The 26,036-nt window shown below is 47.9% G+C and overlaps 1 protein-coding gene across 6 annotated transcripts in view; it reads right to left on the bottom strand.

The window, feature by feature from the left end:
- The window catches only part of ADCY10 (adenylate cyclase 10), a 69,407-nt gene extending 47,023 nt beyond the window's left edge, over positions 1 to 22,384 (bottom strand). The window contains exons 1-10 of one of the 6 annotated variants that reach the window (XM_059147029.1): positions 21,452 to 22,373; positions 14,485 to 14,703; positions 13,731 to 13,835; positions 12,658 to 12,696; positions 12,323 to 12,466; positions 11,267 to 11,472; positions 9,560 to 9,656; positions 4,920 to 5,008; positions 2,201 to 2,392; positions 175 to 293 (exon numbers count right to left, since the gene is read on the bottom strand). In XM_059147029.1, the coding sequence (XP_059003012.1) occupies positions 175 to 293; positions 2,201 to 2,392; positions 4,920 to 5,008; positions 9,560 to 9,656; positions 11,267 to 11,472; positions 12,323 to 12,466; positions 12,658 to 12,696; positions 13,731 to 13,835; positions 14,485 to 14,632 (1,139 nt within the window). In that variant the 5' untranslated portion in view covers positions 14,633 to 14,703; positions 21,452 to 22,373. Of the gene's footprint in view, positions 1 to 174; positions 294 to 2,200; positions 2,393 to 4,919; positions 5,009 to 9,559; positions 9,657 to 11,266; positions 11,473 to 12,322; positions 12,467 to 12,657; positions 12,697 to 13,730; positions 13,836 to 14,484; positions 14,704 to 21,409 lie in introns of all 6 variants that reach the window. The other 5 variants (XM_059147028.1, XM_059147026.1, XM_059147027.1 and 2 more) reach the window with 5 other exon arrangements.
- Between the last annotated feature and the right edge of the window lie 3,652 nt (positions 22,385 to 26,036).

Here is a 26,036-nt window from a genome sequence, read left to right on the forward strand (position 1 = left end):
GCGTTTTGACTTTGTAAGGGTGTCCCTTTATCACTGCACCGGGGCTGGGTCAGCCCTCAGTAGTGAATGCAGACAGCCTTCTCCTCACTTCCTGTTCCCTGCCCTTGTCTTCTCTCTCCCTAGATACTACAAAAGGCTCAGGGACCACTGGATGGGATCAAGGTCAACACTCACTGGATTTTGTGAACCTGAGAGCAGAAGTCAAATATATCCACGGCACTCTCCAAGGCATGAGTGACCTCGTCAGGAGCCTTTTCCCCAGGGAAACCAAAGACACAGAGGAAGGAGCAGCCCTGTGAGGGAGAGAGTCAGCGAACACAGCATGGTGACCTTTAAAGGGGACCAGCCAGAAGGCCTGGGGGAATGTGTGCAGCAACTTTCCCTGTTGGGTCCCACTTCATCATGATTTCTCTCCTGCCTGTGTTCTGAATGAATGTGAATGTCCTCTGACTTCTAGAGCATCGCCAGCAGCAAGGGGTCCAGCCCGAGGAGAGCTCGCCTTTCTCCAGTGCGAATGGGTTGTCCTGGGCTACGGGTGCCCCCACCTGCCTCTTCCCCTGCCTCCAAGATCTCCTGCTACAGGGTGTTAAGCGTCCGTGTGAGAAGCAGCACAGAGCAGGGGGAGGCACCAGAAAGTCTGTGTTCTCAGGCCCCTTCACGAGTGCGGAAACGTGGGCGGCTACACTCTGCGAACTTCAGTGTCTCAGTCTGCGAAGGGACGAAACGCAGAGCCGCCGAGCTTCCTTCGGCTACTAGGAGGAGAGTGTGTGCGCACGTGTGTGTGCATGTGTGCGTGTGCACATATATAACTTTGTAAACTACAGTCTATGTAGACGTTTGTAACCTTGATGTTCTATTTGTAAACGTAGGTATCACATAATATACGTATCCGATGTAAACTTGAGCTACGGTTACACCTGGTGAGCTATAATGTTCTTCTCAGCTATTGTTGTTATTCTGAGGGACAAAGGCTTCCACGGACGCTTTTCCTTGGCATGACCTTAGCTGTTCCGAGCAGAGATTAAGCTCGGAAGCTCGGGTCTTAGTATCAATCCCTTAAAAATTACCTCAGTCAGATCTGTTGTCAATAATGGAGGACAGATTTCAATCTATGTCCAGCCTCATGAAATGCAAAGGAGAATGCCTTCATCTCCTCAGGCCTCTCCACAGAGTCTAAGAGTCCGATCCTCGCTGGCCCCGGGCTCTGTCGGGGCCAGAGGGAGGAAGCCCTGCTTCAGGGCGGAGTGAGGACTTGGGTAGCCCTTGCTCCAGAGAGCCCCATAGTGGAGGACGGAGTGTGCGGTGGTCATCGGGCGCGCTGCTCACGAGATGCAGACACGCGCGCACACTCACACGCACAAGCGCACACATGCATGTGCGCGCACTCACACACACGCATGCATGCGTGCACACTCACACGCATGCATGCGCGCACACTCACACACATGCATGCGCGCACACTCACATGCACAGGCGCACACATGCACGCACGCACACACACGCACATGCATGCATGCGCGCACACTCACACACTGCATGTGCGCACACTCACACGCACAGGCGCACACATGCACGCACGCACGCACACTCACACACACACATGCATACACGCACACTCACATGCACAGGCGCACACATGCACGCACACTCATGCGCACATGCACACGCGCGCGCACTCACACGCGTACATGCACGCAGTCACTCACACACATGCATGCGCGCACACTCACATGCACAGGCGCACACATGCACGCGCGCACACTCGTGCACATGCACATGCGCACGCGTCCACACACACGCGGAAGCCCTGGAGATGGGGAACCCATGCTCGCCAGCGCGTCCGCGTAATGGGTCAGTCACCCGGTTCTCCTCCGACGTGATTAGGGGCGGATTAAAAACACCCCGAAGCAAACAAAACCAAACAGAACACCCAGAAGCTGGAGGGGCCGCCCCCAGCCCCTGCCTCGCTCCCCTCTTTGCCTCCCTCCCCACCCCCACCCCGTGGAGCTGGAAGGGGCACCTGAGGGTAGACACGGCGGGTGCGGATTATGAGAAACAGGCTTCGGGGTGAGGTGGCTCCGGACACCTGCCCTCAAGGTCCTGGCGGCCTCGGCGCCGGGTCAGGACCAGACGGCGCTTTCGGGGTAAAAGCGTCCCCCCTCTCCCCGGCCGAGGGGCCCGCCCCGTCGCTCACACCCACCTTGTCGAACATGAACACTTTGTTGATTTGGCCTCGGAAGACCCTCAGGACGGAGCTGATGTGCACACAGGCGTCCTGGATGGCCGAGCCGATGACCTCGGCCTTGTCTTGGTCCTTAAACACCAGGTTCACAAACACGATGGTCACCGGGCGCAGCTCAGACAAATAGCCCCGGAGCTGCTTGTCGTCGATCTGGGGAGCGGAGAGCGGCTGTCCTCAGCGTGCGTCCTTGGCACCCGGCTCGGCGTCCCAAACCCACCTCCACGTCGTCACTGGGGAGCCCCGCAAGGCTGCACTTCTCGGAATCGGGGCGCAGCACGGCAGACCCGCCCGCAGCGGAGCCGCGGACCGGGAGCGCACCGTCTTGGCTCTCCAGGGCGGCGCCCACGCGGCTGGTGCGCACCACGCCCTTGACCCCTGCCGGTCCCTGGCGCCTGGAGGGGCGTCGCAGTTCCACAAAGGGTGCTGGTCCTGTTGGCGCTCTCGCAGTTTAGGGACAAGAACAGCGTGTCACTAACCCAGCCTTAAATTTTCACAGCCTGGGACTGTCCAGGACATTCTCCTGTTCTATCCCACTTTATCTTTCAGTGAAACAAAATCAGATTATCCCCCACTTCACTGGTTAGATAACTGAGACATGAAGCAACACTACAAGCTTCCCAGGGTCACAGGGAGCCCAATCTCCAGGCCCCTCGTCCAGTGCTCCATTTACAACTCACACCTGCGCCCGGCTGTCTGTTTCATCCCACTCCCCTCTGCTCCCCACGTTCGGCTACAACAGGCCCGGGGAAAGGAGAGAAGCACATTCCCAAATCGTGCCTGCTTATCACCATTCTTGAATTTTGTTAAATTAAACACATAGCAAACCAGTGGGGGGAAACCATTGCAGTTTCTCTCCAAATAGCACAAAACTGTCCGAATCGCCATTGACAAAGGAGGGAATTGTGCATAGGGAACCCTGCGGTCATGCCTCCTAACTGGCTGGGACAGTCCTGGTTTTAGGTAATTTTATACTTTTCATAAAAGATGACTTAATCGGGGAATGTGGGTGGCTCAGTGGGTTGGGCCTCTGCCTTCAGATCAGGTCATGATCTCAGGGTCCCGGGATCCAGCCCCACACTGGGCTCCCTGCTCAGCGGGGAGCCTGCTTCTCCCCTCCCTACCCACCCACTCATGCCCTCTCTCTCTCTCTCTCTCTCTCAAATAAATGAATAAAATATTTTTTTAAATTTTATTTATTTGACCCACAGATTGAGAGAGAGAGAAAGATCACAAGTAGGCAGAGAGGCAGACAGAGAGAGGGGGAAGCAGGCTCCCTGCTGAGCAGAGAGCCTGATGCGGGGCTGGATCCCTGGACCCTGAGATCATGACCTGAGATGAAGGCAGAGGCTTAACCCACTGAGCCACCCAGGTGCCTTGAATAAAGTATTTTTTAAAAAAAAGATGATTTCATAATGTCTAATGAATCAATGTGATAACTTTTCTTCAATAAATCACTAAATAAGAAATTAATATTAAACAAAGATTTAAAGATGAAATCGAGCAAAGAAATGAGTTCAAAATTATTCCACTGGACTGTGTGCACCTCTGAGGATCTCTGTGCTGTAGGTGCAGTCTGGGTACTCTGCCTGCTTTCAGCTCCCCCAGCTCTATCTTGTCAGCCGGTGTTTGTCATGCCTCCCCACAGCCTTCCTGCTGACTCATGGAGTCTAGCTTCTACCCTGTTCCTGGAAGCCTTGTTCTCCGCTGGTTGCAGCTAACAAAGCATAGTGTGTCCTCTCTCCTGGAGGCAGGGAGGGAGGGTTTTCCGGAGCTTCAGAAATCTCAGGGGACCCGCAGTGGCAGGTATGGGAGGCAGGGCTTTCAAATTGGGCTGAAGGCGGAGGGTGAGTTTGGCTACCACTTCCCACTGGGAAGGCACCCGTCCGCTGTGCAGGCTTGCCGAGGAGTTCCTCCACGACACAACTGCATTTTGATGGAATTAAGGGTTAAAACAGGCATGTATCAGGAAGATGTACAGCCTGTGCAAAAAAATGTAGGATTCGGACAGAACAAGGTTCAAATCCTAGCTATGTCTCTTACTTTAATAATCTCGGAAAAGTTGCTGGTATCCTTCCAGGTCTTGGCTTTCTCATATATAAAATGGGGATCAAGCTCTCCAGCAAGGACTGTGAAAGATCAACACGTGAGAGCAGAAGGCCCGGGCTATGGTGAGTGCTGCGGGTCACACGAATCAATACGTTTAAGGAACCCTAGATCTAAGCCAATAAAAAGGGGAAATTTTAGGGGGTGAAGGTAGTTCTGGGCATCATAATTATCTGTATTGTTAACTCCCAAAGCTCAAGATGAGGTGAGTCAGTGACTGAGAGAAACAGTGTAGCAATATGCTAATTCATTTGAGTTCTTTCCACTACCGTTTAGACAAAGGGTGGCCACATGTTCTTGTTTGCTGGGAAAAAGTTCCCATTTGCCCAGTTGTATAAAATGCACAGTCCTGGTTTATGCCTGTAGTCAGAGTGTAATTATGAATAATGCCTCCTTTAACTCTTAAAAATATCCTGATTTGAAGAACAAATTTTGTAATCTCCTATACATGGAGAACATCAGCCCCATCTTCTTTTAGTTCAATGAAACATTTTACTGGCTACTGGTTTTCTCGATCTTTCCTGATGTCCAAGATCCCTGATAATAAAAGCCAATGAATCAAATGTGCAGATACCTGCTTCAATATGCTTTCCATCACATACTTTTGCAGGGACATCTCCAGCTCAGGGTCGGACTCCAGCATGCACGCAAGCCTCAGGAGGTCTAAGAGGGCAGAAGGAGGGGCAGGATCAGAAAAGCAAGCGTGGTTCTGCAGAGCTAGAGACAGGAGTCTCCCTGTCCCCGTTCCCTTGGGTGGTGGTCTTCACAGTCCAGTCAGGGACTTTGGGACACCTCGTGGCCAAAGAGAACCAAAGGAAGTCCAATGAGCGATTCTTTGAAGTTGCAGGTTTCCCCGAATTCTGTCACATGGAGCTCCAAACCCTGTTACACTTGTCATCATGCTTTGGAATGTGGGGAGACTTTTCCTTTCAGACCTGAACTAAAGCCATGGCCACAGGGGATGCGGATGGACAGACGGGAGAAGGACGACAGACGGAGGGGCTGACAGGGGAGAGGGAGGAAGATTCAGGAGACTTCGAATCTCTGGGCTTCTCGCTCCCAGTTTGATAGCAACTCGTTGTGTGAATCTGGACAAGTCACCTCACTGCCCTAGGGGCCCCCCATTTCCTCATCGGGGAAAATGGAGGTTGACGGTTTTATACTCAAGAATAGAGTAACAGGGGGGCGCCTGGGTGGCTCAGTGGGTTGAGCCGCTGCCTTCGGCTCAGGTCATGGTCTCAGGGTCCTGGGATCGAGTCCCGCATCGGGCTCTCTGCTCCGCGGGGAGCCTGCTTCCTTCTCTCTCTCTCTCTGGCTGCCTCTCAGTGTACTTGTAATTTCTCTCTGTCAAATAAATAAATAAAATCTTTAAAAAAAAAAAAAAAGAATAGAGTAACAGGTGGTGGTAGGAATGAGCACGGAGAAATAAAAAAATAAGGGAGAAAAAGTGCCGAAACGTTTTCAGCACGTAATAGGATAACAATGGCGCACACATGAGATGAAAAACAAGAATGAAGTCTGAAAAGGATATAAATTTAGGAGGAAATTCCATTTAGCCCATTCACTGAATACATCTCAAGCCTACTGTATTCAAAATACCCTGCTAGGCACTACGTGGGAATAAAAAAGTAATGAGGAAGCGTGGGCAATTTCCTGGAGGCACTTCCTCACTGGGCTTCCAAATAAATAAATAAATAAATAAATAAATAAAATCTTAAAAAAAAAAAAAAAAAGAATGAGGACAGTGCTTTAAAGGACTGGTGAAGATTCCAGCCTGGCTGGACTCCCCTGGGAGTACTGGAGATTAAGAAATGATGATGGGGACATCGGCTGGGTAAGAGCCTTACTCTTGGTTCCTGCTCAGGTGGTGATCTCATGGGTTGTAAGATCGAGCCCTGTGCAGGGCTCTGTGCTCAGCAGGGAGTGGGCTTCAAGTGTCTCTCCCTCTGTCCCTCCTTCCACCTCTCTCTCTAATAAATAAATAAATCTTGATTTATTTTTATTTTTAATTTTAATTTTTTAAAAAGATTTTATTTATTTATTTGACAGACAGAGATCACAAGTAGGCAGAGAGGCAGGCAGAGAAAGAGGAGGAAGCAGGCTCCCCGCTGAGCAGAGGCCCGAGGTGGTGCTTGATCCCAGGACCCCGAGATCATGACCTGAGCCGAAGGCAGAGGTTTTAATCCACTGAGCCACCCAGGCACCCCTAAATAAATCTTTAAGAAACAGGAAGAAGAAATGATATGGAACAGACTATGGAGAGAGACAAGGGAGCAGGAGTTGTTATAAAGGTCTAGGTTAGAGGCGCCTGGGTGGCTCAGTGGTTAAAGCCTCTGCCTTTGGCTCAGGTCATGATCTCAGGGTCCTGGGATCGAGCCCCGCATCGGGTTCTCTACTCAGCAGGGAGCCTGCTTCCCCCCTGTCTCTCCACCTGCCTCTGCCTACTTGTGATCTCTGTCAAATAAATAAATAAAATCTTTAAATAAAATAAAGTAAAGGTCTAGGTTATCACAGAGGCAATGTGACAGAGATGTACGTGTGCCTACGGGAAAGTAAAGAATTTGGCTGGTCCTTGTTCTTGGTACCTTGGTACCTAAGTCTCTGGAATTTCTTAAGTGATGGGATTGTCTGTTCTTCTTGGACCTACAGACCACAGCTGGGTTTTGGCCAACGGGGTCTCAGGATGGGGCCAGTTGTGCTGAAAAACGGCAAGTGCGTGAGGAGAGATTTGGGGCTTCGAGCCGTGTGGTATGAGCCTGACCTCCGACCTCTGACGAGGGCCACGAGCCTGAAGAGTGAGTCTCATCACGTGGCCAAGGAGTCAATCAGTTACGTCTACTTAGCCAAACCCCAATAAAAACTGAACCCCCCAGAGGCAGGGTGGACTGGTTGTGGTTGGCGATCACACAGCGACATGCAGGAAGGGTGATGTGCCCTGAGGACACAGAAGCTCATGGCTGGGAATCTCCAGATTTTACCCTAAGTGTCTCTTGATTTGGCTGGTCCAGATTTGTATCCTTTACAATAAAACTAAAATCGTGAACTTAGCTGTTCCCTAAGATCAATGAGTCATTCTAGTGAATTATTGGGAGCCCTGGGGGAACCCCTACATTTACAGATAGTTGGTCATAAGTTCAAGTGGCCTGGGGGTCCCAGAGCTTGCTGCTGGTGTTCAAAGTTGCCGGGTTGGGGGGAGGGGGCTTGGAGAGCACGTAACCTGTGAAATCTGTGCTAACTCCTGGTGCTTACCATCAGAATTGCATTGTGATACTGCAGTGCCCAAAGTGAAGCCTGAAGAGGCCCTGTACTGAAGACACCAGTAAGACCTAGGAGATGCGATCAGGTAGAGATGGCTCAAGGGATGTCCCGTGGACCTTCTCCATCTCTGGAGATTTTGGGTTCTTGGCCTTTCTTGGTCAATTCTGCAACAGTTTCCGTCCTGCCCAACCTCCTGCCCCATGACATACTACAGCTTAGTAAAAGTATTATCTACTCTTTGTAATGTTCAGGATATCTAAGACCCGTGCAGGGAAGGAGGAGGATTCAGACGTGCTCCTGGGGTCCCAGTGCGCAGGAAGAAACAACTATGGGAGAAAGACGAGTAGCTCAGAGCTTAGACAGGGTCGAAACCAATTCTTAGGCGCAAGCTTGTGGTGCTATGTCAGCAAACCAAGACTTCAGGTACTGTCACGTCCCTGGAAATGCCCCACTTGACCAGAAATGCAGTCTATCTAGCCAGCCAATCCCCAAATGCCAAGCCAGCTTCCAGCTTCTCAGCCCAAACAAGGTTGACCGTGTGGCCCTAAGCAGCTGGAATATTTTCTACTTGTTGCTTCCTTGTTCTTTATTGCTCATCTTATAAAAGCTGTCTTCTGCCCCATTTTGCAGGTCTCCTAAAGAAGGATTTGCATTTTTTTGTTTTGTTTTGTTTTTTGCGTCACCTAGATTGTCTTTAACCATTTTTTTTTAAATATACTTTAACCATTTTTTTTTTAATTTTTTAATTTTTTTTTTTTTTAATTTATTTAGTCAGAGAGAGAGAGAGCGAGAGCGAGCACAGGCAGACAGAGTGGCAGGCAGAGTCAGAGGGAGAAGCAGGCTCCCCGTGGAGCAAGGAGCCCGATGTGGGACTCGATCCCAGGACGCCGGGATCATGACCTGAGCCGAAGGCAGCTGCTTAACCAACTGAGCCACCCAGGCGTCCCTACTTTAACCATTTTTTAACAACATGTTAATGTTGGAGTACCGGTTTGGCATTCAGTGGAGATGACCCATGGGCAGGTTTTTGAGTCTAGAAATCAGATCAAAGCCTGGGCTGGATTCTGGCAGTTAGGGCTGGATCTTATGTGAGGCAAGCAACTAGCAAGACCACGAGTAGTGCCTCCTTAAATTTCGCGCCCGAGGCTTCTCCTTTCCTCACCCTAGGCTCAGTCTTCTGGGAGTCCTAGGAACGAGGAGCACGGATGAATAGAACGGATCTCCAAGAGGTCGGTAGGAAAGACTAGAGGGTCAAGGACAGAGCCCTGGAGGAACCAACATTTAAGGAACGGGAAGGAGACGGAGCAAGGGCAGTGGAAACAGGTGGCTTAAGGTATAAAAGCAAAACTGAGAAAGAATATTCATGAACCCAAGGAAAGAGGAGAAACTCGTGTCCGTAAGAAGAGAGTAGTTTAAGGCCAACCAGCTAGGATGAGGCCTGAAGAGAGGTTACCTGCTTCAGTAAGTTGATGGTCACTGGTGGCCTTGATCTCAACAGTCTCAGCAGATGGGAGAAGTGGCTAGAAGCTAGATGTCACCTACTCTAGACGCTAGAGTAGGTGAACACATGCCCCTCAGGCCCATGCAATTTTCTTGCAAGTTTCCCGGGTGAACAAATAAATAAGAAGAGAGGAGGAGGCACAGACATACAGATGACTCTTGAGAACTTTGGTGGTGAAATTAGAAGGGGAAAGTAGGGTTCACAGAGGTTTTATTTTTCCTTTCATCATGGGGCAGACCTGCACCTGTTTAGATGATGAGGGGGAGGAGTCATTGCCAGGGCCTGAGGAGGGTACTTGGAATCAGCGTCCTGAGGAATGGGAAGGAAGTCTCTCTTGTGTGCTGCTGAGGACCAGGAGCCATAATGAGAGCCAGTTATAATAGAGCCCTGGGTGTTGCTAAGACCCTACTGACCACTGGTAAAGGCAAAGGCTCTTGTCCATGGAGTGTACTTACTTTTGTGGTCACCAGAAGGATAATAATTCATGAAAGTCATACACTTTGTGAAAAATTCATCAAAATTAAAAGTAGAAGGTGGTTTTAAGAAATTAACCTAAATAAAGAAAAAAAGAGAGAAGATTTTGGTTATTCCAAGGGTTGTCTGGTCCTTTGAATAGAATTTCTCAGCAGAAAAGGAAGGAAGTGTGCTTCTGAATGTCCAGGACAGGGTAAACAGAAACTGCATACTTAGACAACAACAATCTTTCATTTGGATGTGATTACATTAAAATATTTCTGATTATTTCATAAGATCTCAAACTTCAGTGTGTACACACAAGGCCACACTAGTGGCTCGCCTGCATACTTTTCCACTCTTAAAACTTTCTTCTTTCTTTCCTTCATAACATTTTAATGTAAATAAGACCCAGTTAAACCATCTATCATTTCTTTCTTATATCATGAAGATAAAGTTGGACAAAGGGGGCTGATGCCCAAAAAAGTAGTAGGCGCATCCCCAGCAGTAAGAGTCACCCCATGGGAACCCCGTGCTGTGGTTCCTTGAGAATGACACAACCTCGGCTCTATGGTGTTCTTGCCTCCCAGCCCAAGTGAGTAACCTTAGTCCAGGAACGAGAGAGGATCAGGCAAAACCAAATGGAGGGACATTCATCAGGATGGTCAATGCTCTTACTACGTATCAAGGTCAAATAAGGAAACACTGAAGAATGGCCATCGATTGCAGGAGACTGAAAACAACGCCAAAACGCAGTGTGCGATCGGGGATAGAGTGCTGGAATGTTCCACCGAGAGCCTCCTGTAGGAAACTAGTGAGGTCTACAGGAGGCCTTTTTTCAGCGAACCGTCGTGCTGCTGTTGGTTTTCTGGCCTCGACCGCTGCACTCTGGTTATGGAAGATGTTAACCTCTGGGGAAGCTGAGTGAGGAAACTCTGTACTAATGTTGAACTTTTCTGTGAGTCTAAAAGTCATGAAGATTCAAACAGTTTCTGAAGGTATAAGGAACGATCCAAGAAGTCAGGCCCTGTTAGCCGGCAAGGTCGCGCGGCCCGGGTGCAGGCGGAGGGCGGCTGGGTATGGGGTGCACACTGATGCCCGCCGTGGGAGAGCCTCCCGCCTGCGCCGGCGGCTACCCCGATCTCCACCTCCCGTCGGCCTCGAGGTCCACTCCGGTTCTGCCTGGGCTCAGCCCTCCTCCCTGCCGCACACGCCCGGAGCCCAGTTCTCCGACTGGCCGCGCCCCACGGGCAGGCCTGCTTGTAGCCCGTCCTCGACCTGGGCGCCGAGCTTGCTGCCGGGCGGGGCTGTGGGAAAAGTCCCTTCCCGCACTGGACGGCTGCCCCCACGCCCCTCCTGTCCTCACCCACAGTGATCCCTTCCTGAGTCCGGACGGTGTTGAGTCGCGAAAGCGACGGCCGATGGCAGCCTCAAACGACAAGCCTCCGCTCCCGGGGAATGAGCAGGAGACTCGTCCTCTGCTTCCCCAGGGCCCTGGCTCCGCCAAAGGCCTCCAAGCCCGAAAGTCCACCTCCTCAGGTAGCAGAGAAGCCTAATCTCCTCCTCTTGAACGCCCGGCTGTGGCTCCTGGACGAGAGCCTGTCAGCCTCACTCAGGCTCCCGCCCAGGAGCCTCGCAGGACCTGCCTTCCCAGTGGCTTCCCGGCACAGACTGACAGAACCTTCTGGAAGCGGCCGCATCGCACCTACCTTAACAGCCCTCTGATCCGGGATCCTCTCAATTTCGATCATGCTCCGGTCGCAAAGCTGCCAGCAGTTCGGTGACAGGATGACGTCGTTCATCTGTGCCATGTTCTGTGCCAGGCGCACGTCCTCCACCGCCTGCCCGATCACCAGAAAATAGTTGCGCGTTTCGTCTCCGAAGACCAGCATGGTGATGTGGCCGGCGGCCAGCCCTGGCGAGGGGCAAGCACAGGAAGTTTCTGGGTCAGTCCCCGGCACAGTCCGAATCTCGTGTGACGGTCCTACCTCAGAACAGATGCCGTTTCTGGGACTTGACGGGGGTCATCGGATGCGTCTGCCGGCCCAGACCTTCCGAAACTCTTCTTCCTCCCGAGCTAGAAACTCAGCTACTGGTTTTCACCTTCTGGTGACGCCTCTCGCTCTACATGGCCCTCTCAGTCCCCAAGTTATTTTATCCCCTTTTGAATCTATTTGTACTACGGAGCAACAGAGAACAACTTTAGTAACTCCTTTTGGAGAGGGTCCGCATTTTCTGAGGCTGCGGCTTTGACTAAAAAGACACCCTCAGGGTTGAATGTGAGGCACCAGCCAGAGGGGAAAGGTTGGGGACAAGGAGGAGGTATTTTGACAGTCCGGGCCCCACCCCTTTGGTACCAGAGCCACAGAAGACAGAAACGACACACGTGCGAGACGCTCTCTGTGAGGGCTGAGGTGAGCCACGGTTGTGTCAGCCACAGTAACAGCAGCAACCGCAGAACACGGGTTAGTTTGCAGGGTGCTTAGCATGGGCCCGGCGCTACCCGCGGAGCTCACGCTCCCGAGTTTGTAAGGCCTGCGAGGAGGCTGTCAGCATGAGACCAAGTTCCTCAGGGTTCGCCCAAGGCTTAACTGCTGGGGAGGGAGCCCCCACTCCTGGTTAGCCTAATTCCAGAGTCCAAGACGCGACGGGTGGGCTGAGCCCCTGCGCTCCACAACATTCTGGGTTTCCGCTCAGGGAGAGATGCCTGGGCGTGGGGACCCGCTTCCAGAAGGCGGGGGCGACTCTCCGTTCTCGGGCCTCACCAATCTTGACGCGCACGTCCAGGCCTTCTTCAGCCTCCTGCGTCTCAAACAGCCCATGGATCTCCAGGCTGCACTTGACCACCACCGTGATGATGTTCTCCAGCTGCCTCCGCTCCACCTTCCACAAGGCCAGCAGCGCGTCACCTTGAAGGGACAGACACACCCGAAGGCTTCGGAGCTGCCCGGGCGGGGACCTGTTTTGTCGGAAATCTGTCCGGACACTCACTCCTCGAACATGCCTCCAGCCAGCCCCAGCCTTCTCCGAGGTGCCGCCTCCGTTGCGGCCCAGGCACCCCCGCACTCCTCCCTCCCCCCACCTCAGCGAGCCCCCCTACCTGCAAATTTTAAGATGTCTCCTCCAAAAATTAGCACTTCTGAGAAAAGAAGAAAAGGTAAATTAAACTCCAATTTCTTCATCTTCATCCATGGAATAGAAATTCAGTCAAGAGATCAGTTCGGAGACTAAACTTATCCTAGAGAAGCGTCACACACGTCACTCACGCCCGCTGAGCGTGACAGAGCGCAGCGCACAGCACTAGCCGGGCGCGTGCTCTGTTCCCGCGAATGGGAAGAGGCAGGAGAGAAGCTGGGATTTCCCGGGAGGCCTGCAGCAGCGACCTGCGCCCATGACAGCGGGACGCTCTTGACGCATCAGGACACGTCTTCGGCGGGGGCGTGAGTGGACGCGGGGCGGATTCCACGGAAGTGAGAATCAGGGAACTGGGAAACCACGACGGTCAGCTCGGGTTTTATTACCAACCTCCCTTTCCTTTAGGCTTTACGACTGAAGTGGGCGTTTTTTGCTCTTATTTATGCCTCACAAATCTGTTGAGCTCTGTTGTGCTGAGTGGGACACAAACAGGAATTAGACAGTTTCTGCTTTTAAGAAGCATTAACTTGTGTCTGGCGTGTGACGTTAGCCCATCAGCCCGATGAAAGACTAGACCCTGAGTTTACCTTAACAGAGTAAATATTTTTCTTCATGAATAGTTCAAATTAAGGTTACAAACAAGATGGTAGGCGGAGGTTGAAAAGTCAGTTGTGCCTCTGAGTTCGTCATTAGAAGACAGAGCACTAATGAGTTAGTAAAACTCGCTTGTTTTCGTCATGACGACATCTAGGTTGTGGCGACGCTTGCTTTTTCGAGTCACTGAATATAACCGAAGTTCTTTAAAGGGAACCTCAGAGTCTGTCTTTCAACTGGTGCAAACCCTCTCTCCCTTAAACAGTCTGCGTTAGTGAGGTGTGATTACTTTCCTTCCCTCACGCTGTATTGTATTTCAAGAAAGACTGGTTTCTTACACATTTCATGAGGAAAACAAAGATCGCATTCTATCGGGTGATAACCAAGAAGTACAGGAAGACGGTCAAGGAGACATACTCAGGTCGGAAGCCCAGGGGCACTCACTCTCCACTATTGCGCTGATGTAGTGGTTGAGGATCTCCACCAGCTGCTCGGCCCCTCGGTCCATGTACATGGCCGTGCTGAACTTCTCAGTCATGGCGGTGAACCCTGTAACAAACGTCCGCCTCATTTCCTCTGCCGCTTGGAGGAACCAAACAGCCAGGGAAAGAGGAAGTCACTGGAGAGCACTGAGCCCTAGCTTTGAAGAACGGGCATGGTTTCTTCTCCACGGCCTTCGGCTGGTCCAGGTCAACCATGGGGCCTCCCATCGACGCTTATTATTTTAGGGGTCAGGAAATGAGGCCCGCTATGTCTGCCCTCCAGATTTCCCAGCCTGTGCGGGGATGACTGCGATTCTTCTAACCGGGTAGAACTTCCATTCCATCGTAATGAAAACACAGGAAACGGAAACATGTCTGAAGAGGTGACACGTGTACTGCTAAGACGTAAACAACACCTGCGGAGGTCAAGTGTGCCTGGGCTGTGCGTGGGGCTGGGGAGCTGGCCTCCATGAAACTGGGCAGAGACACGGAGCCTGAAGTTCCAGGCCTGGGCCTGGGGCATCTCAAAGGTTTGCCCATGACTGGACCTGCCGGGGAAGGGAAGACGCAAGGGCCAGCACACAGGCTATCCCTCCTCCCTCCGGTCTTCCCCACAGGAACACCTCCTCTAACAGTGTGGAGACTCAAAGAAGGCACTGCACGGTGCCGGCAAGCCCGGGGTGCTCACCCACATCAAAGATTCCCTCTGTGCTTGCCTGAAATATCGACAAACATCAGGACTCCATCAAAATAATCCACAGAGGGTCGCTCTGGAGAGAAGTCTCCGTAGACGATGAGGTCCGGTAAGTGAGCCGCTATCCGGACAATGGCTCGGTCCTGTGATTCTTCTCTTCTGGAGCTCATGTTCAGGGCAAACGTTCAGGAATCTGTGGTCACAGCAAACTGTCCTCAAGTAGACCTTCTACAAAGAAAAGCTGAGGAGACAGGGGCACTAGTCACTCCGTCTCCGCTCCTTGGGATTCTGTCCTCATGGTTCATCGTCCTCTCTCCCTCCCTTTGGTCCTCATCCGTCTTCCTCATTTTTGAAAATTAAAAAAGAGAAGCGCCGATGTGGGTTTACGTGGGTGAACATTTACATAAAGGTGAGAAGCAAAGCACCGTATCACACACTAGCAAGTAAGTGTGTATTAAGGTACAGTCTTAAATTACGAGAGGGAACGAATTCAAAGGGATGAGTGTGCGTAGGGCTTTAAACTGAAAGTTAAAAGGCAAATGTTGAAATTTTAATTTACTGCCCAGTTAGTTCTAAGAAAAACCAGAATTTCCTAATGCCTTCTTTTAAGCTGTTGGGGTCGATTAAATGTTCATGCCTGAATGCTGTAAAAATCATGCTCTATCCCCGTGAACAGAAATGGCATACCCAACATTTTCGGAGCAATCCAAGTTCCTGGAAGAAGTGATACAGATCTTCTTTTTTTTAAAACATTTTATTTATTTATTTGACAGACAGAGATCACAAGTAGGCAGAGAGGCAGAGAGAGAGGAGGAAGCAGGCTCCCTGCCAAGCAGAGAGCCCTATGTGGGGCTCGATCCCAGGATGCTGGGATCATGACCCAAGCCGAAGGCAGAGGCTTAACCCACTGAGCCCCACAGGTACCTCAGTGATAGAGATCTTAAGAGCATTAAAAGGAAAAAAAAAAAAAAAGGAACTGTTCCTGATTGTCAGGGAGGAACTGGTTGGTAATTTCAACCAGACACAGGTCATACTGGGGTATGTGAGAACATTGGAAGGAAAAAGTGAGATACATAACATCTATCATAGGCTTAAGAAAAACATTTAAGAAAAAAAAAGGGAAACTAGTATATTTAGCAAAGTCTAAAATGTAGAGAAACCTCTAAAATTGAGTACTAAATATTAAGTATTGAATAACCTTTGAAAGGAAAAGCCCTGGCAAACTCAAATATTAAGAAGTGAATAAAAGATAGAGATATGTGCACCTTAGGTTTAAAAAAAGAGGGGGGGCAGCATTTAAAAATTCAATAAAAACCATAGCATGTCTAAGAACAGCTAATAGAGAATCAAATAAATAAATAATTGCAGATCGCGCATTTGGAACGTGTCACATGAACTTACAGGGGGGCGCAGAGCACAGAACCCCCAGAATGAGCTGGAACGCAGGGAAAATGCAGAGGTTAAGAGAACTTAGAGGGAGTTTTAGGCTTTATTAAAAGCAAAGAAATTATTACAAGAGGAATAAGGACAACATTTCTGCTGTCTTCACAGTGGAGAACTGAAAAGCACAACAGAGATTGCTGAGAAAGAACTGAACTCCAAGCTAAGAAGGTAGAAATAAAGCATCCAGTCACTTCAAATAAACCCGAGTAGCCAGCCCCGGGGAACCTATGCACACAGACACGAAGGATGAACCGATGCAATTGTGAGAACAAGAGAGGAAAACTGGAGATGGCCACTTTCTTTCCTGCATTTCCAGAGATGAGGCTACAGAGCACTCGGACTGGTAAATACAATGTATCCATCAGCAGAAGCTGGCTTTGCTCCATTAACAAATACTCCAAAATGACAGTGGCTTGAAATAACAAAGGCCTATTTCCTGTTCGTTTCTCCCTTGTCTGTCGTAGGTCGTCTGAGGCTTTGCTCTGTTACTGCCTTCACTCTGGGACCTTCCGGACAGCAAGATGAGGATTTGCTGAAGAAGATTCATTCTTCTTCTTTTTTTTTTTTTTTTTTAAATTTAAACAGTTTTGTTTGTTTTTTAAAGATTGTGTTTATTTACCCTACGCGGGGCTTGATCCTAGGACCCTGAGATCGTGACCTGAGCCAAAGGCAGAGGCTTTAACCCACTGAGCCATCCAGGCGCCCCAAGGGCAGACTAATTCTTAACGTGTCCTCTCGGAAGCGACATATTTCTCTTCCACTCACAGGACACTGGCCAAAGAAAATTATGTGAGCATGATTTCCCGTAAGTGTGAAAGTACAATTTTATGGTGTGCAGTGGGAGACAGAGTGGGAATATTTGTAATAATTCAGATATGTGCTGGTAGGTGAGCACTTAGATCAGCAAGAGGTGGTTGAAAGGAACCAGACTCAAAGCTATGAGCGAAGTGATCTCCTTTTTTGAAGAGTTATTAAACTTTTGCATCAAGAGAATACTGTAGATAAAACATATCTCAACTTTAGCAAGGCATTTAGCCAATTTCCCACATCCTTGTGGGTAAGATACTAAAGTTTAGGTGATAAAAACATAGTTATATCTGTTAACGTAGTCAACAATCTTACCTAAAGGCTATTGATTCATGTTCTATAGTCCACTCAGAAGGAAGCCTCCATGGGCAGGCCAGAGGCCTTAAAGATACAACTAGAGAAAAAGTCAATGTCCTGAATACAGAATCAGGATCCTAAAAAGATTTTATTTATTTATCTGACAGAGAGAGAGAGAGAGAGAGAGAAAGTGCACAAGCAAGGGGAGTGGCAGGCCGAAGGAGAAGCAGGCTTCCCGCTCAGCAGGGACCTTGATGTGGGGCTGGATCCCAGGACCCTGGGATCAAGACCTGAGCCAAGGGCAGACGTTTAACCAAATGAGACAGACACCCAGGCGCCCCAAGATCTTAAAATATCTTAATTGACTGAAATAATAATAAAATTTCAGAAGAACAAAGGCGAAGTTCTATATGTAGAATTTTAATGAAATCAAATGCATTAGCATATGGTGTGCTAAACTAGATTTACTGCAAATTCCATGCTATCTTATATATATATATTTTTAAAGATTTTTAAATTTATTTATTTGACAGACAGAGATCACAAGTAGGCAGAGAGGCAGGCAGAGAGAGAGGGGGAAGCAGTCTTCCTGCTGAGCAGAGAGCCCGATGCAGGACTCGATCCCAGGACCCTGAGATCATGACCTGAGCTGAAGGCAGAGGCTTTAACTCACTGAGCTGCCCACTGAGCCACCCAGGCGCCCCCCCATGCTATCTTTTAAAAAACACTTTTATTAAAGCATATCATAGGAAAATGAATAATTCATAAGTATACAGTTTTATGAATTATTATAAAGTGAACCACCATGTAGTTGCTACTGATATCAAGAAAGAGAACATTACCAGCACTACGGAAGCTCCTTTCATGTCATGGCCCAGGCACACCCCCACTCTTCTTCCCCAAGGTAACCCCTTCTTTTCTTTTTTTAAGATTTTTACTTATTTGGCAGAGAGAGACAGACACCAAAAGAGGGAACACAAGCAGGGGGAGTGGGGGAGGGAGAAGCAGGATCCCTGCTGAGAAGGGAGCCCAATGCAGGGGCTCGATGCTGGCACCCCGGGATCATGACCCGAGCTGAAGGCAGACTGAGGTCAATGCGCCCCCCCAGGCGCCCTGCCCTTCTCTTTACTTCTAACACCATAGGTGACCTTTATCAGTTTTTAAAGTTTACATAAATGGAATCATACTATATATACTTTTTCTCTAATGTTGGTGATATTCATCCGTGTTGTATGTATATCAAGAACCTTCCTTTTCAGTGCTGTCTAGTACTCCACCAATTGATTACACCATGAGTACTTATCCACTGTACTGCTGACCTTTTGGCTGTTCTCAGTCTTAGGCTACTAGAAATAATGCTGTTAAGAACACTGCTGTACATGTGTGCACTGTGCTTGGGCATCTACTTAGGGGTAGAGTTGGTGGGTCACAGGACACACATATATTGAACTTGAGTGGATCCTGCCAGTCTTCCAAACTGCTTGTACCAATGTGTGCCCACAAGCAAGATATCAGACTTCAGAAGCTCTGTGTCCTGGCCGACACTGAGTCTTTCACAGTTTCAGCCATCTTGGCAGGTGAGTGTGTGTGTCTGTATGTCTCCTTGGTGGTACTCATGATATTAAGCACCTTCTCATATGCTTTTTGGCACTTGGGCTACTATGAAACCTGTTAAGGGACATGAGTCATGTTCAAATCTGCTTGGAGCACTGGTTAGTTCTGCCCCCTTTGTTTAAAGGTCAATAATGAATGATGGGAGAGATTGGAAATGTTGTCAGGAGATGATGACATTCGGGTGAAATGCCGGTTATCTTCAAATATTTGGAAATGTTGTGAGGAAACAAAGAGACACAGGTCCCTGTGCAAAGTCTAACGCAGGCCCCCACTTTGCACACACGAATCCCTCTGCTTTCGCCCTCAGGCAGGGACTGAGTGTGGCCGAGCGAGAACGAAGTTCACAAGAGGGTTGAGGAGTGAAGGCTGGAGATGTTTCCTCAGCAGAGTGTCCATCTGTCAAAGCACGGGTGACCCTGACCGCACGGCCGCGACGCTCCGAGAGGGCAGCACAGGTGTGTGGAGCAGCCACAGCACCGAGGGGGGCTGGAAGAGAAGCCAGGGGGCTGGCGCTCCGTTCCCTCTGTGGCCACCGCTCATGGACTGCTCAACCGTTTTCTCTGCGGCTACCATTTGCGAGACAACCAGAGTGAGCAGGTGGTCACTGGTCACCCACAAGACACAGGACATCCAGCTGAGCTTAAGTCTTAAATGAACGCTGCATAATTTTTAGATATACATATATTCCAAATGTTCCATCTTCTTCAGCAACCTGCCCCAGCCTGTCGGTTCCGGCCAATACCACCCCCTCCGCAAGTACGCAGTGCGGGCTGCCTCGCTTTGGTTTGAACACCGTGTGGAAAGTGGGTTAGATTTATTTTTTGTTGCTCCAAAAGGAGGAGCCAGGGTCAATGCTGGCAAACTTAACATGTAAACTCCCCAACTAGGCAGTGTAGGAAGCACTAGCTTTCCTTGGGAAGGGCATAGCTGTCTTGCCCGCAAGGTTGTAGTGATTCTTACATTTAATGGAAAGATGATAGCTAAGATTCCATTCTTTTAAATAAGGTGATCTGAGAACTTAGACAGTTTTAAAAAAATATATTTTATTTATTTATTTGACAGAGACAGAGATCACAAGTAGGCAGAGAGGCAGGCAGAGAGAGGGGGAAGCAGGTTCCCGCGGAGCAGAGAGCCTGATGCGGGACTCGATCCTAAGACCCTGAGATCATGACCTGAGCCGAAGGCAGAGGCTTAACCCACTGAGCTGCCCAGGTACTTGTAGTTTTTTTTTTTTTTTTTTTTTTTTTTTTAAGTTTACGACTACTAGGCAAGGAAAGCAGATGCATTTGGCCACTAAGATGACAAATGTATGAGGGAAACTAGAGCAATAAAATAATTTGTCGGGGCGCCTGGGTGGCTCAGTCGTTGGGCATCTGCCTTCGGCTCCAGTCATGAGGCAAGGGTCCTGGGATCGAGCCCCACATCAGACTCCCTGCTCGGTGGGAAGCCTGTTCTCCCTCTCCCACTCCCCCAGATTGTGTGTTCTCTCTCTCGCTGTCTCTCTCTGTCAAATAAACAAAATCTTAAAAAAAAAAAAAAAAGAAAATGATTTGTCCATGAGCTGAAGAGGCACAGACATCCGGGACGAAGACCTGAGTCTGTCTTAGGAACACTCATAAAATGGCAACAGAAACTTTCTATTTTAGAAGAGTAGATGAATATTTACATGTGACACATACATTTCAATTTACTAAGACCTCTTCATGTGCAGCATTTTACATAGGTTGCCTCAAAACAGCACTGTGATGCAGGCCCCAGCCCCATTCCATAGACAGAGAAACTGAGGTTCAGAGAGATTAATCTGCTTTAGGCCACACAGCTGGAAGCCCAGTTTGGTGGGATCTGAACATTCATGTTCTTCTTTCTGCCAAACCTTGCTACAACCCACTTGTACATGTTTTATGACAACTTGGGGGTACTTAGGCTAACTTGAGAGTACTTCCAGTGCATGTGGTCATCCAACATTTGGCCAACTCAGTCACAGTCAAGAAGAGAGCGCGCCTGAAAGCCCTGAGGACTGAGGCTATTGGGAAGACGGAAAGAGCCAGCAGGCAGATGAGACCCCAAAGGCAGACCAAGAAAGAGTTTCCTGAAAGAAGGAAGGAGTGTGTGGTTTCATTTTACTTAAAACTCAGCAGTATCCAAAAATGAAAACGAAATTCAAGATCAGTTAGATCCATTATGGTTTCTTTAAGTATCTCTTCTAGAAACTTCTAATGGATTTCAGCTTTCATCCTGTTGTTATCACCATGTAAAATCAGGTTTTACAAGAGCCCAAAGAGGAGATACTCTGAACTTAAAGGGATAATGTCGTGTCAGGAAAACCTGCAGACCACTCGAGCCAAGGGAACTTTTCCTCTGAGTTATAAGGACATTTAGTATCTGTAAATGGATGTGCCTTATTTTCTATGTAAATATCCTTACTTATCTATTGACCTGCTGTCTTCCTGAGAGTTGTAAACTCCTGTTTTAGAGACCATACTCTACACGGCCTTGTTTCCTACCACGCCGCCTCACACGGTACACATCTGCTATTGGAGGACCAATAAGAAGGAAGCCATCATGGGAGAAGTTGGGGACATTGGTAAATGAAGACGGCAAGCCAGAAAAACAGAGCATCCAAGATACGTAAGATGAGGCAACATTTAAGATTTCAGGTTCTAACCTCACTTCAAAGACTGACACAGAGAGATTTACATCTGTCTATCTAGGGTTCCTAGCCAAGGACTCCCACTTTCCTCTAACGCCAGCAGCCAGCTGGCTTCTCCCCAGAGGGCTGACCTCACCTTCACCTGTGCAGCTGCTCTTCCTACTGAGACTCCACATACCTCCTCTTTCTTCAAGGCAGAGGGAAAGCCAGAGCCTAGATCAGGTACTGGATCTTTCAGGAGTGCAGAAAACAGAAAGAGACCTGGGTGACATTATTCTGAAGACAGCAGAAGTGCCATGTCTGTGGATGGCCCATAAAATGACAGTTTTGTCTAAAAGCCGTTTTCCAGGCCACACCCTCCTCAGAAGCTCATTGTTTCATGCCCACTGACCATGCTTCCGATTGGCTGGCACTGCCCTCCCCTCCCCCACCAGTCCCAGTGGCTTATCTCCTACATGGACTGGTTGGTTCAGGTTCTCCATCTGGACATGTGGGGCAAGGGTTGGGGAGATGGACATGACCCCAAAGTAGTTTTCATAATTCTCTGACCTAGTAGAGGGTGGCTAAAATTAGGCAATAGTTAGTAGGATATCATAAAGCCACGTATCTCCTGAATAAGCAAACACCCAATTTTGATCAATAATGATTATGGCTTTAACCAGGACTATGAAATTTATCAACTCTGCATTCAGAACTTTAGGGATTTTTGTGAGGTAGATTTTTGTTTGAAGAATTACATTCCCTGGCCAAAATTAACAAGACAGTAAACAATGTGTGTTGGAGAGGACGTGGAGAAAGGGGAACCCTCTTACACTGCTGGTGGGAATGGAAGTTGGTGCAACCACTTTGGAGAACAGTGTGGAGGTTCCTCAAGAAATTAAAAATAGAGCTTCCCTATGATCCTGCAATTGCACTACTGGGTATTTACCCCAAAGATACAGATGTAGTGAAAAGAAGGGCCATCTGTACCCCCATGTTCATAGCACCAATGGCCACAATCTCCAAACTGTGGAAAGAACCAAGATCCCCTTCAACGGACGAATGGATAAGGAAGATGTGGTCCATATACACTATGAAGTGTTATGCCTCCATCAGAAAGGATGAATACCCAACTTTTGTATCAACATGGACAGGACTGGAAGAGATTATGCTGAGTGAAATAAGTCAAGCAGAGAGAGAGTCAACTATCATATGGTTTCACTATTAGTGGAGCATAAGGAATAACACGGAGGACATGGGGAGATGGAGAGGAGAAGGGAGTTGGGGGAAATCGGAGGGGGAGACGAACCATGAGAGACTGTGGACTCTGAGAAACCATCTAAGGGTTTTGGAGGGGAAGAGGGTGAGGGTTGGGTGAGCCCGGTGGTGGGTATTAAGGAGGGCATAGATTACATGGAGCACTGGGTGTGGTGCATAAACAATGAATTCTGGAACACTGAAAAGAAATTTAAAAAATAAATAAAAATTAAAGAAAAAAAGAACTACATTCCTGTCATTTTTTTAAAAAAAGATTTTATTTATTTATTTTACAGAGATCACAAGTAGTCAGAGAGGCAGGTAGAGAGAGAGAGGGGGAAGCAGGCTCCTGCTGAGCAGAGACCCCGATGTGGGGCTCGATCCCAGGACCCCGAGATCATGACCTGAGCCGAAGGCAGAGGCTTAACCACTGAGCCACCCAGGTGCCCCACATTCCTGTCTTTTTGACTGGTCAAGTGCATTTCTAATCAAATTCACACCAAAGGTAACTTGCAATCCAACGTGACACTGGATTTGGGTTTCTCAGTCCAAAGTGACAATGGCAAATTGTTTCAAGAGGGTTGCATACTTTCTAACAGCTTAAATCCTGTTTTGATTTTCTAGTTGTTCTTATGTATGTCACAACTACAACAAACATTTAAGTGACACTTAGGTAAAACTTGAATTTAAAAGAGTTGAACTGATAAAGCAAGTAGTCATTCTCAAGCAAAGTCCAGTTACAAAACACAGTTGTCTTAAGGGAGGAAAAGATTCATTTAATTATATTTTGTCAAGAAAATTTTCTGATGTTAGTTGTGGAAACCCGTCTTAATAGAATTAGAATCATACCTCATATAATTAAACAGACCCCTTAAGGAGAAAGTCCATTTTAATACCAGTGCTTTCTATTTGCTTCATTATATAAACAAGCTCCAATAGAAACTGTTTTGCTTTATGGAGAGGAACCTGGGCTTGAGGTCAATCCTTGTTAAGATTCAACCTTTCACCATCATTTGACAACTTAAAAAAAAAAAAAAAAAAAAAAAGACAACCTGTTTGCTATGGAGAAATGCATTGATGCACTTTGGATCAGTGTTTCTTTGAAGTGAATGCCAAACGACAAAAAAAGATCAGGTTAAAGAAATTTTTGTTTTTAAAGAGTCGATCTCTTATTGAACATTCTCCAACCTGCCTTTGGACCCTCACCCCAAGCAGCTTTTCTGCTTTAACCTGTGGAAGCGTCAAGAGACTCAATAGTGACTACTCCAGAAGGTTTGCAAACAGGTTAACACAGTATGCCCTTTTAGCAGGTATACTTTGGTTCAAGAAAGTACCTTTTGGGTCTACCTTCAATTAATAAGCTTAACATTTTCTGAGACTTCCTATATTTATTTAATTTTACAGCAAACATCAACCAGGTCTTGAGTTAAAACGTTATTTCAATTAATCTTTACAACAACCCTATCACGTACTCTCATATTCCCATTTTACTCTTGAAAACACTAAAGACCAGAGACAAAGGTTAATAAGGTTTCCCAGGTAATTCGTAGCAGAGTTGAGCTGAAATCCAGGCCTATTAGACCTGGCACCCAGTACTTAATTAATGAAGGTTTCCAGAAGGACGGGTTAGAAATTTTGACATAGCAATCACCTCAACTGATCAAGTGATTTGTACCACTGTGAAAGGTACTTTTACAGACTTTAGTACATACATTGGTAGTAAGGACTTGAGGTATATAAATTCTTTTTCAGTTTCTGGGAGTAGCTGTGAGACTGGTCAGTGGACTGTATGTTTCAAGTGGTAATTTCTGATTGGATACTTACTAGAGTCATTTAATTGTTAAGATTCAATAATGGGATGGATTAGAGTTCCGGAGCATAAAGAAAGCATGGGCTGGAGGCCTGTCAATGAACTTCTGAGGATCAAAAGGAAGAGAACTGTGATTCCATCTAAATGCTACAATGAGGGGCGCCCGGGTGGCTCAGTGGGTTAAGCCTCTGCCTTCAGCTCAGGTCATGATCTCAGGGTCCTGGGATCGAGCCCCGCATCGGGCGCTCTGCTCAGCAGGGAGCCTGCTTCACCCCGCTGCCTGCCTCTCTGCCTACTTGTGATCTCTGTCAAATGGATGAATAAAATCTTAAAAAAAAAAAAATGCTACAATTAATTTGACTGACAAGTGGGGCTTTAGTGAACCCATATAGGAAAGAACAGTTTTAATGAAAAGGAAGGGAAACATCAGTTCAACATATAAATTTTAGTAAACTTTTTTTTAATATATTTTTTTAAAGATTTTATTTATTTATTTGACAGACAGAGATCACAAGTAGGCAGAGAGGCAGGCAGAGAGAGAGAGAGAGGAGGAAGCAGGCTCTCTGCTGAGCAGAAAGAGCCCGATGTGGGGCTCGATCCCAGGACCCTGGGATCATGACCTGAGCCGAAGGCAGAGGCTTTAACCCACTGAGCCACCCAGACGCCCCATTTTAATAAACTTTTAAAAAATAAACTTTTTTCTAAGCACAAGCATCCTCTGCCTTTTTTTTTTTTTTTTTAAGATTTTTATTTATTTGACAGAGAGATACAGAGAGAGCACAAGCAGACAGAGCAGCATGCAAAGGGAGAGGGAGAAGCAGGTACTTCAATAAGCTGGGAGCCAGATGTGGGCTCCATCTCAGGACCCCCGGGGATCATGACCTGAGCCGAAGGCTTAAGTCGCTTAACTGACTGAGTCACCCAGGTGCCCCAATAAACTTTGTTGTGTCTATGTCTCATTTCATAATAGATATTTTCTCAAGGCTTAACCCTAGGAAACACACACAAGTGCTCACACACGCCACACTAACAGCATGGTTTCTACAAGGAAAGCAGTAGTAACTGGGCTCTTCAGGACCTCTTCAGTTTTGCCTCCATCAAATTCTCTAAACCTTCCTCCTCAAAGACTAAAGAGAAGGGATAAGTGACAAAGTGCAAGGTTTTCACCAATTGCCAAATTTTGATCACACACATGATTTTAAAAGTTCTTTTGTCTTTGCTTCCTAAAACTTAGAAATAACTTGCTTTGCTGATTCCTCTGACTACAGTTCTACACAGGACCAGCCTAGGATTTTTAGACGGAAACTCAGTACTCCAAACAGGAGCTCAAATCAAAAAGTCTGCCGCTATTTCTAGCACAGAGTAATCCATGTCCAGTCTCTGTTCATAACAGGGACAAAGGTCACAATGTTCTCAGAGAGCTGACTTATGTCCAGGGTACTCTACCAGACACTTCAATCTGCCCAAAGTCATCGATTACAAAACACCGAGCTGGGATTCAAATTTAGGACTCCGAAGCCTTTTCTGCCAGTGTATCCATTTCAGAATGTAATTCGACAGTGTAGAGATCCTTGGGCTCACCATTCTACTACCCACCTCTCCCTCTCTTCAGCTCTATTTCCTTTTACTTCTGGCGACTTCACCATTCTTCACTATACAACGGATTATTTAACCATTCAACCATCTCTGGGAGATTAGAACAGAAGGAAGCCAAGGG

This window comes from Mustela lutreola, chromosome 14 (genome assembly GCF_030435805.1).
Source record: "Mustela lutreola isolate mMusLut2 chromosome 14, mMusLut2.pri, whole genome shotgun sequence".
Lineage (NCBI taxonomy): Eukaryota > Metazoa > Chordata > Mammalia > Carnivora > Mustelidae > Mustela > Mustela lutreola.